Genomic DNA, 12,088 nt, shown 5'->3' on the forward strand with positions numbered 1-12,088 from the left:
GTCCATAAAGCAAAAGTCATCGCGGGTTAAATTGATATTCTTCCGCTTAAGACTTTGTCTTGAATTTTAGGCTGGAGTGATGATCAAATTAATTGTATATGTAACCTAATTTCCCATGATGCCTTCAACAAAAGTAAAACGATTTTTATATAATATTATTACATTATTGGCACGTCTTAAATCAAGGAGAACAATATTTATGTCAGGCGCATTATCGCCCGGTTGATGCTGACATGCCATTAAACATCATTGCATTTCATTTCTTCAATCAAGGTTATGTAATGCAGAACATGGCATATGCGTCTGTGGATGGTCTCTCTTATTATTATATAATTTTGTCCTTTTCCGGTTTTGTAGGATGAGCCCTCCTTTAAAGAAGGTTTTACAGATGTATTCAATGCGTAGGCCATCTCATTTTTTGAACTTCCATATTGTAAATAATTCTGTTTTTCGAAATAGATTGATACATTCCTTGACATTTACATATTGAAATAATAAATTATAGCTAATAACAATCAATTATTCAAGGGGTTAAATTTTCTAAGATTCGCTTTTTTTTTTTTCTAACTTAATATCTGAAACAAATCTTGTGTGCCTAAATCCTAAAAATAAAGTATTCATTACCAATATTCGAAACTGTGATCTATGATCAAATGAACTGTGAGGAATATTAAAATAACGGCATTTATTTTGCAAAAAAAGGTAGAAACAGCTCAGAAAATTATTGAAAACTATAACTGCTAAGCAGTCATGACAGGTTTCACCAGTGCCCATTACCATTTAACTGACGTCACTTAACATACCGGTATTCCCATATGAGCATGATACACGTGTTAAAAATATTTGCAAAATGGCCATTTATGGAAGTATGTTGATGTGTGGAACCCTTACAAAGTGACCAATGCGGCGAAATCAGCCATTCTTTGGCAATGATTAAAGGAAGAAATTATTTTGTGAAATGTGCTTGATCATATATCTACACAATATTACTTAAAGGAAATTAGTAAACATTATTATTAAGGGGTATCAATTAATATTCTTTAGAAAGAAAAAGTTTGCTGTGCTTATTTATGAGGGCTATCCAGATATATATCAGCTAAATTGAGATGAAATAATATTTTGTATCAATAATTATTATAGCTAGTACCATTGTGTATACTATACCATTGATTCTGTGTCAATCTGATAATTATTTTATAGTTTATATGCTAAAAACAGTATCGCCAAAGGGAGATAATTTAGATAAATATATTTTTAATATTTATTTACAGCTGATCAGAACCTACATACTTTGGAAAACTAATAACGTGTTTATAAAAATGTCACATGTGAAACCCTAATAACTATTACTGCCGCAAAACAAACGGGTGAATCTTCACTAAAGATTTGTAACCGAATGTACCCGATTTGGAGATCCCTGTCTACCCTTTACGCGAAATGCAAGTCTCCCATTTTACGCAGACACACTCGTGATATTTATGTTCTGAGAATGAAACAATGTTGAAATATGTCAAATTTACAAAATAATAGTGTATTTTACTGAATTTCTAGGCGTTAAGGCTTGATGAAAGAGCAACAGGTTGATAATTTCAGGTATGTCACCAAGTTTTGGCTGTTTAAATTAAAAACTAAAGAAATGAAGAGGAATTTTAGAGTTGGAGTATCTCCTGGAAGCGACAGTAACTAATATTCTACTAGTCTTAACTATCGTGCATGATCATCCAATTCTATTTTGGGAGCTGCAGTGGCCTGATGAGTAAGATTCTGGCTTGCTAACCTGGAGGTCCCAGGTTCGATCCTGGTGTTGGCATAGAAAATGGTGCAGGATGGATGGTCTAGCAAGGAACAGTGCCAAGTTATTAGTATGAGACAAAAAATGGACCTGTGTACATGTTGGTGGGCTCGTAAAAGAACTCTTGACAGTCGACATAATAGTTGGACATACGGCCACAATCCGGGCAAAATTTCTCTCATAGCACACTGTATGGTGTATGGCTATACTCATAAGCCCACATGTAGCAGAAAAGTAGGATGTTAAACCCCATTTCATTTCCATTTCTCTTTGGATCATCAGATAATCTTTTGCAGTTAATTTTAATTATTAAGGAATCAAAATTGTATGATCTAAATCTGCTGGCACGAGTTTTATGTTTTTTGCTCTTTGGCTTCAATCCATGGTCACCAATTAGCTGATGATCCAATAATCATGAACAGAACATGGAGCATATAGAATCTGGTTGTACTGTATATAGACACTTTATGAGACATAGCTGTTATCTATTTCACACACACACACAGCTGTTATAAAGAAAGACTTACTTTAAGTAGTGTATCATATAACTGTAGATATATAGGAAAAGTATTTATATCATACTCTGGTTCTTTTTCATCTTTCTCATGTTGAGGTGATCCTTTTTCAAATTCTATAATAGAATGACAGAATCGCATGTTTTAAAAGATTATCAAACTTCTTAAAATTAATCTAGAAAAACTTCAAAATGATCATCTCTAAATTAACATGAAACACACTTAAATTGTTACCTTGATATTCAGTATTTAGAATATCTTGTTTTAACTCTTCAACCCGTGGTAATTCTTTTGGTGGGATTTTCAGTGGATCTCTTGGACAGATGTGTTCCATAAGTTGAGCAGCAAGTTGATGCCACAATGCTATATTCTGACAAAATTCACAGTTGACCTTTTGAACCTCTGATAAACATGTGTGGATGCCATCCCATTCTTTGCGTAACATCCATGTCAATAACTGCATGACTTCTCTACTTGTTTCATTATATATACCTAGATGTTTTGGTGATTCTTGTAGCTCCATCTATAAAATAACATTTATTTACTTTCAATATGTGGAACAGACAGTTACTCTTTCAACAAGACAGAAAAAGGGTTTAACATCTACTCAACTTAACAAGGTCAGTTTGAGACTAACATGATTAAATTAATATTTTGCTGTCATGTAGATCTCTTTTAGAAGTGGGACGGAATTACAGAATCTGAAGTTTGACTGGGGAACCTAGATCTAGCTTCATACAACCAAGGAAATGAACTCTTGAATACATTTGTGACTGTCTGAAAATCTAGTCAGATTCTTACACCCTTTTTGGGTTGTTTTTTTTTATGACAACCTTAAGGAAATGACCTCCAGTATCAATACTAAAAGAAAATAATATTGTAACTGAAATGTTTTCTTTCATATGTTGTACAGCAGTAGAGTGGTTCAGGGTTTGAAGACAATCAAACAAGACAATATTTGAGGCTTATTTTAACATAAAACTTACCATAAAAACGTCACCAATCAACAATGGAAATCTGACCATGTTTGATTTTCGAGGATATAACCATTTGGACATATGTTTTAAATGGCACAAAGTATGATTGGCTCCCATTAACTTCTAAACTCACTAAGGTGGCAACTAACCACATGGTTTTATGGTTAAATGAAAGTAAATTTCACAGTCTTACGGTGTCGGTAAGTTGCTACGAGAGTGAGTTTAAACGAAACTACATGAATTGACTCTGAACCAAGAACCGTTACAATATATATATGTCACTGGTTATAATCAACTAAATAAGAAATAAAATCGCTGAGTTTTAGCCAAAGTTTTAATCAAGTTTGTAAATGTATTTTTAAAAGTCCAACGTGTAATGATAAGGCCACACAAAATAAATGTCTTGTTTCTCGGGCAACTGACAGCTGAAACTGTAGGGAGGGAGGGCGGTTTCTTTTTTTTTTTTACTCATTGATGGTGCAAAATAAAATTTGGCTATTGCTGAAAATTGTTGGGGCGGGAGGGCGGTCTTTCTTTTTTTTTTTTTTTAAATGAGAAAGTCATTACTTGTTTACGTTTTTGCTTTCCGTTATATTCAACTTTATTGTACATACTTAAAACATAAACCCAAAATCAAGTCTACTAAAACACTGAGACTGAACACTGACTGAAAGGAAAATAATTTTCCATATTTAATTCACATAATTGAAATTGGTTTAAAATAAAATTCCATACGACTATGTAATAGCCCTCCATAAAGACAACAATATTTTTAAAAACTAAGCCTCTTTCACCAGGTGTATCAAAAATAATAATCATGGTAAACAGTATTTAAAACTAAATCTAGTATCGCCGGTTTATTTATAATTATTTACCGAATTCCAACCAATGCATGTCACACCGTGTCATCGGTATTGGAGATTGCCGGAAATACTGTTTCTTGGGATATTCGGTGTGTTTCTCAGGATATTCGGTGTTCTATCCGGTGTTTATATTGAATGACTATTTAAATCTAACTAACAACTGGTCAGTAAAACCATCAAATCGGTAATCCAATTATTATTTTCCGGATTATCGAAACTACCGTAAATGTGCTAATAATGACCCAGATTCTAAGGTATGCATTATGACGACTATCGTCATCGTATCGTATTCTTAGCTATAATTAATTAACCTGTTCTACGGTTCATTATTTTATCAATAGGATTTTCCAAACAAGGACCGACTGAAGCCGGCAATAATGAGCCGATTACGATCGAATGATTGAAATATTGTCGCCAATGACTTTTAACACGAATCAAATTCTAGTTTATCAGGGGAGGTAATTAATATCACGTGATACAAAATGGAGGTTCTTTCGATATCAATAAAAAAGTCAAATCTGCCAAACTTCGCCATTGTTCGGATAAAAAAGACAGCATGTTCATCTGAATCAGTTTTAATACATTTGAATAGATATACATGTATGGCGGATGTAGGTACATGCGGGATATTTTTTTTACGACTTGCTTGTCGATGTGCGGGCGGGCGTTACATATTTTTTTTTTTTCATCAAGACTAATAAATAGACTGCACGCGCAACCAATTTTGCGTGCGGGCGGTGCCCGAGAAACAAGTTATTTTATTTGTGTTGCCTAAATAAAAGAATGAATATTGTCACGTGAATGTCTATTTTGGGAGAATGTTTGTTGCCTTCAGTGCACATGCGACCCAGTGGCTGAACTTTTCTCATTTACGTCGTGGTGATAACAGATGAAACAGGCTGATGACAAGGTCAGTTTATAAGCAGGGGAATAATTAAGAATTAATAACTATTAACAACTGATTCAAATTTTCTCAAAGACCCCATTATATTGTGATCAGTCATTGATTGTAAGCTCTCGCTTTTAATAGTATTCAAATTTCATTATCTTATTCACAGGAATTAAATTTTGATACCAGGTATTTGATCTTACTTGTTTGAGTACCATATCTAACATCATAATAAAACTTGGTAAAATTATTTCTGATTCACGTTCATACATATATGTATGAGCACTGTTATAATGTGGTTGACGTTCTGGACTGAGAGGGGCTGGATATTCTTCTTTAGGAGAAGAAGAATCTATAGCCGAGTGCAGATGACCTTCCCTCCCACCATCATTAGCCACATCTTCTGGATCTGTGTTAATCTGATCAACACCAGCTTTACACATGCGTAGAAATAAATGCATGGGTATGATAATATCTAATGATGACAGAATCTGCAACACAGAAAAATGTTCATGAGCTTTTTGAAATAAAATTTTGGAATTATTATGTCTAATTGTTTTCATGAAATATCAAATTAAAAATTCACAATGTTACAGAAGAATGTTTTGCAACGTTGTGTAGTGTTAAATTAGAAGTGGTATTATCCATATATCCTGTGTTATACGTTTTAAAGTTTACATCTAAAATGTCTTATAAAGAATTGTGAAGTACTTGCCTGTAGCCATTGCAATGCTTGTTCTTGTACAGAAGCACTACTATCAGCAAATCTTTCTGTTATGAAATGATACATCTTCTCCAATGTAAATGGTAATGGACACATATCTATATCAAAAGCTTTACTGAAAATATAACAATTAAACTTCTCAGTATTTAGAAACAAAGCTGTAAGACATTTTGTAATTCTACCACTCGGTGACCCATCTAAACTTGCAGTCAAGGTCTGAGAGAGTGATGGGGTTTAATGTCAACTCAACACAAACTAAGCCAATTTTATTTCAATAATTCTCCTGCATGTAGTGGTCTTAAGCAGTGGGAGGAAACAGAACAACCCAGAAAAAACCCACGAGCTTGGACAGGCAAAAAAGAGAGGTTTCGTCATTTGCATGAGATAAAATTCTGTGGAATGTATGGAATAAAAAATACTCTGTTATTTGTCAAAGTAATGTTATAGAGATGATATTGTTTCTACAATGTATAAAGATATCATACCTCAATAAAACTTTTAATTCATGTAAATCTTCTTCGGCTATTTCTGTTCTGATTGCTTCTAACCAATATGGCATCACATAATCCCATATCTGAAAACAATTTTCAAATTTCTTTACACTTTACAAATTGTTTCAGGGATTCACATACCGGCCAGGCGCTGATTTAGGGGATACGATCTATGTTCTACCGGGACGCTTTGTGTTATAGCCAGTATTTTGTTGACATTCATTGTGGGGTGGAATTGTGAATGGCGCACTAGACATGGCCCCCACCCCCCCATTCAGAGCTTCTAGATCTGCTACTGATACCAGCCATTTTTTATGGTACCTAATCAACAGGACTGGTGAATATTTGTGAACATTTGCATCTAGGCTGTTTGATTTGTTTTCCATTTGAACAAATGTATAAATCCATCACTTTGGATACAGTAAAAGTATATTTCAAATTTCTTTTATTACCTCAAACGTAATAATATTATAGGGAACAAGACAGAAGAAACAGTTCAATCCTTCTTTTATCTGTGCTGTTCTTGTTGCCAATGTATCCCTGAAAGTAAAAGTTTAATATCTATTTAAGGCCACACAAAATAAATGTCTTGTTTCTCGGGCAACTGACAGCTGAAACTGTAGGGAGGGAGGGCGGTTTCTTTTTTTTTTTTACTCATTGATGGTGCAAAATAAAATTTGGCTATTGCTGAAAATTGTTGGGGCGGGAGGGCGGTCTTTCTTTTTTTTTTTTTTTAAATGAGAAAGTCATTACTTGTTTACGTTTTTGCTTTCCGTTATATTCAACTTTATTGTACATACTTAAAACATAAACCCAAAATCAAGTCTACTAAAACACTGAGACTGAACACTGACTGAAAGGAAAATAATTTTCCATATTTAATTCACATAATTGAAATTGGTTTAAAATAAAATTCCATACGACTATGTAATAGCCCTCCATAAAGACAACAATATTTTTAAAAACTAAGCCTCTTTCACCAGGTGTATCAAAAATAATAATCATGGTAAACAGTATTTAAAACTAAATCTAGTATCGCCGGTTTATTTATAATTATTTACCGAATTCCAACCAATGCATGTCACACCGTGTCATCGGTATTGGAGATTGCCGGAAATACTGTTTCTTGGGATATTCGGTGTGTTTCTCAGGATATTCGGTGTTCTATCCGGTGTTTATATTGAATGACTATTTAAATCTAACTAACAACTGGTCAGTAAAACCATCAAATCGGTAATCCAATTATTATTTTCCGGATTATCGAAACTACCGTAAATGTGCTAATATTCAGTAATAATGACCCAGATTCTAAGGTATGCATTATGACGACTATCGTCATCGTATCGTATTCTTAGCTATAATTAATTAACCTGTTCTACGGTTCATTATTTTATCAATAGGATTTTCCAAACAAGGACCGATTACGATCGAATGATTGAAATATTGTCGCCAATGACTTTTAACACGAATCAAATTCTAGTTTATCAGGGGAGGTAATTAATATCACGTGATACAAAATGGAGGTTCTTTCGATATCAATAAAAAAGGCAAATCTGCCAAACTTCGCCATTGTTCGGATAAAAAAGACAGCATGTTCATCTGAATCAATTTTAATACATTTGAATAGATATACATGTATGGCGGATGTAGGTACATGCGGGATATTTTTTTTACGACTTGCTTGTCGATGTGCGGGCGGGCGTTACATATTTATTTTTTTTCATCAAGACTAATAAATAGACTGCACGCGCAACCAATTTTGCGTGCGGGCGGTGCCCGAGAAACAAGTTATTTTATTTGTGTTGCCTAAATTAAAACATTATATTTAATAACATTTCACTATAACCCTCAGACAGTTTTCTGCTGCCTATTTGTTCAAAGAGGGAAAAAATGGGAGTTTTCTTGAATCTGTTTAAAAGATATCTAAAACAAGACATTTTAAAATTGGAATTGAACTTTGATCAATATAAATTATAAAGTTGTTTACAGTGACTAAATCAGAGAAGTTGCTTAATAAGTATATCAAGTCAAAAAGAGGATGCATACTTCTTTGCAACTTAAAATATCTATATAAATGCACAGTAAAAACTTCTATTTAGACTAATTATAACACTCAACTTATTGACATTTAGTTTATAAATTTCAACTTAAAAACCCATTTAGTGAAAAAAAACCCCAAGATATATTAATATAAGTTTTACTAAGATGATATTTTATTACCAATAATCATGTTGTAAAGTCTCTTCATTTGACCCTTGTGCAACCACATGTTTAAAGACATCTTCGATAAACTGATGGTCACAAGACCAACAGGGATCTGTTATAAGTCAGGTCTTTTTTACTGCCCTTCAACCGGAGCGATAATAGCTTTTTTTTCAGCTAATAGGCCGCACAAAGCCTTCTGGCTTTTCTAGTATCAATGAAATATTTGTGTTGATTTCTGTTCTTGACAATTTCATTATTAAACTAAACCAAAGAATTATTTCCCTTCAGTGTGTTCTGTAATTTCCCCCCAAAATTAAAATTAATAAAAAGGGATTGCATGTCTTACCAAAATCCTCCAACACGTGAATATTCCACTGGGTGTGGTAATAAACAGGATACAACTACCTCAAAATGTGTCTTCATTACATCTTGTAACCAACTATATATATACTGAAATATAGTATTACAAAATATATTAACAAACATTATATATCTGGAATGTGAATAATAATATTTTTCTTGTACACCACATTACAGAATCTTCTAATCTAAATATTATTTACAAAATGGTAATCACATCACTGAAGTTTATAATATAATAGCTATACTACATACCTCAGGTTTTAATCGTTCCAATGCATTTCCAACATTATCTACAAAACAGTCAAAATAAAACATAAAAATAGTTTACAATAATTAATACTAGATGTTGCAATGATATTAAATAGGTACTCTGATTTCAGCAAAATTGTCATGCATCTATAAAATGTTTTGGGATTTCACTCAATTGATCTACACGTGAGAGAAATCTGTAAATCATTGTATATCAAGGATATTGTAAAATTCACATTTATAATGGTTTCCATGGAGTTCAGTAACGAACCATGGTGGCTTTGTAACCAGTAGATCTGGGGTTTGTGTACACGTTGGCATGTACATGAAAGAACCCTTGTCAGTTGGAATTTGAAATAAAATAAAAGTAGATTGTAACACTTCTATCCAGGTATAATTTCTCTCATAGCATACACTGAATGATGTATTCCTGTCTTTATATTCCCTGTTGGTACAGAAGCTGAAATTGATATTTCTGTAGCATCTGATATCAATAAATTCTTCACATAAAAAAATATTACATTATCAATAAAATATCTTACCATCTGGTAAATAAGCTGTAGCATCAAACCATTGAAACAATATACCCAATATTCTTCCTAATATCTCCTATAAAATATATAATTCATATCAGTGAGTTATTGAAACTCTGAATGTGGGTAGTCGGAAACATGGAATAAGGTTCAGTTTCAAAATGGATACTTGTCATTTAAAATGACTTATCTGTAACCTGTTATATTCTATAAAAGTTTGTTGATATAATAAGCCAGAAGATGGCCACCAGCTATGTGAAAAGTTTCTTTAATAATAAAGTTCTATTTTGATATAACTTACAATGGATATATCATTTTTTGGTCGACATAATTCTACCATTAACCATATACCATATCTACTTAGTAACTTATGATCCCCTCCTTCCTCTACTTCATAACATTCATCTTCATCTGTTAATCTACGCTGCTCTTCTCCCATCTCTACCATACGTTTAGATTCTATAGGCTGAGCTTCTTTTAATAAACTATATTATTTTCAAAAAATTGTGGGTTCAGTAAATATTCAATCATAATTTAATCACAATTCTAAAAATAATGACAGAAAATAACTACTTATCAGTGAGATTAGTACTTGTGTTGGTCTTTGTTGATTACCTTGATTATCAACAGAATGACACACGAGTGGTTTCAACATTTCGGAGTCCTCTGAGGTTTGCCGAATGAGCCTTTAAAGTTAGAGGCGAAAGTGCGGGTGTTGATCTTGGTACTGTTGATCAATTCTGCATGCACATTCTGTCTATTATTGAAGGGTATTCTCCTAAAAACATTTTTAATTGTAATGAAACCGGGTTGTTTTTTTAGAGCATTACCCGACCGATCATTGTGTGATAAAAATGTACCACCAAATTTGCCACCAAATACAACATTGATATACTTTTTTTTTCTCAATGCACATTTTCTAAATGCTTACAGGTATGCTGGAATTCATAGTTTAGTAATAATCATGAAGTTAAGTCTGACAAGGTCAAGTCCATGTCTGTGTATTTACCATTATTTTAAGAAACTATCAGCAAATTAATATGGCAGGTAAATAATAAACCGACACAGCAATATATCGTATTGCAACAAACAAAAGATTTATCATTTGTAATGATAATTCATCTCAAAGACCACAGCGTTTGGATATGAGGATATATTGAGGTCTTATGTACATATGTAAAAGAACTTTTTGGTCGTTGGAATTAGAAGAATAGTAGGCTGTTAACATCACTGTCTAGACAAAGTTTTCCTAATAGAACATAGTACACTAGATAGCATATGCCCATCTTCATTAGCCCAGTTAATCCCATTTTATTTTGACAATAAATGCTTAAAATCTCACCTGACAACAGCATCAACAAGATATCTTTGCAATTCAGGTGTACAACTCCAAATATCAGATATACTCATATGATAAACATGATTCACTTCAACCTGGTTACTATGGCGAGCTTCGTGACAGAATTTACAATATCTGATTGGCCGATTACCATTAAAACTGGCACATTCTATGGAAAAACATGTACTAACAGCTAAATTCTGCTCTGATCTGCAATTCTAGAAAAAAAAATCCATGATTAGTATGATCACAATCTGTCACCAGAAAACATTCTACAGGCCCCGCTACTGCACCCGGTTGGTAGATTAGCTATTGGTAGATGATCCAATCCAAAATATTTTTCTACACCCATGTCTAAAACAACCAGGAACATGCCCCAGCCCATCGCTACTCATCTTGAGAGAGGAGGATATGGGGGTGGGGTGGAGTTCCCCAATGCAAGTACGAATGTCATGAAACTTGGCAGAAATGTGCATCTATTTATTGATGGACTATGATTGTTGATATGACGTCATGCTCGGTTCCTGGTCCATGGCACACTCTTACTTTTTGGGTCAGGTTTGCCTATACAGTTATATTTCCTTTTTAGATTGGGTCAATTTATTTTAATAAATGGAAGAATAGCCAACGATTGTCGATCATATTATCTTATGTAAAACATAAGGCATGCAGAAAGTGTTCATCATTAAACAGTTTGGAATTATAACTTCAGTCTTCAACTATCACACAACTTACCCCAAACTTACAAGTTGTACTGAAGAAACCGTCCAGCATGAAAATTTGTTTCAAACAGTTGGAGCAAGATTTTAGGTACCAAGAAAGAAACCATCTGTGTAAATAGAATAAGATCTAATCCAAGCAGTCATTTACCTTATTTTCACATATCGTTGATACATGATTGACAGGTAGTAGTAGATCTACCATATACTCGTTATCTTTACTTAATTGTTCAGCACAATCACTACATATATATAATGGTGGTGGTGTATCACCTGAATGTATGGCCAGAGCTGGATTTAAACACATCTAAAAAATAAAACATTCAATTAATATTGTGGGCAATTGTAACCAAATACAAATGACCAAAATGACAGAGAGAGAGAAATGGGGTTTAATGTCCACTCGACACTAACTAGGTCATTTCGGGA

At 33.3% G+C, this 12,088-nt stretch overlaps 1 protein-coding gene across 1 annotated transcript in view; it reads right to left on the reverse strand.

Annotated features, from left to right (window-relative positions):
* Window positions 1-12,088, reverse strand: part of LOC126821492 (protein unc-79 homolog) — a 46,146-nt gene that overhangs the window by 24,152 nt on the left and 9,906 nt on the right. The window contains exons 9-20 of the mRNA XM_050549934.2: window positions 11,811-11,966; window positions 10,944-11,158; window positions 9,903-10,086; window positions 9,611-9,677; window positions 9,072-9,109; window positions 8,803-8,906; window positions 6,704-6,791; window positions 6,246-6,334; window positions 5,752-5,875; window positions 5,240-5,527; window positions 2,542-2,830; window positions 2,320-2,423 (exon numbers count right to left, since the gene is read on the reverse strand). Of these exons, the coding sequence (XP_050405891.1) occupies window positions 2,320-2,423; window positions 2,542-2,830; window positions 5,240-5,527; window positions 5,752-5,875; window positions 6,246-6,334; window positions 6,704-6,791; window positions 8,803-8,906; window positions 9,072-9,109; window positions 9,611-9,677; window positions 9,903-10,086; window positions 10,944-11,158; window positions 11,811-11,966 (1,746 nt within the window). The remainder of the gene's footprint in view (window positions 1-2,319; window positions 2,424-2,541; window positions 2,831-5,239; window positions 5,528-5,751; window positions 5,876-6,245; window positions 6,335-6,703; window positions 6,792-8,802; window positions 8,907-9,071; window positions 9,110-9,610; window positions 9,678-9,902; window positions 10,087-10,943; window positions 11,159-11,810; window positions 11,967-12,088) is intronic.

Source organism: Patella vulgata, chromosome 5, assembly GCF_932274485.2.
Source record: "Patella vulgata chromosome 5, xgPatVulg1.2, whole genome shotgun sequence".
NCBI classification, from domain to species: domain Eukaryota; kingdom Metazoa; phylum Mollusca; class Gastropoda; family Patellidae; genus Patella; species Patella vulgata.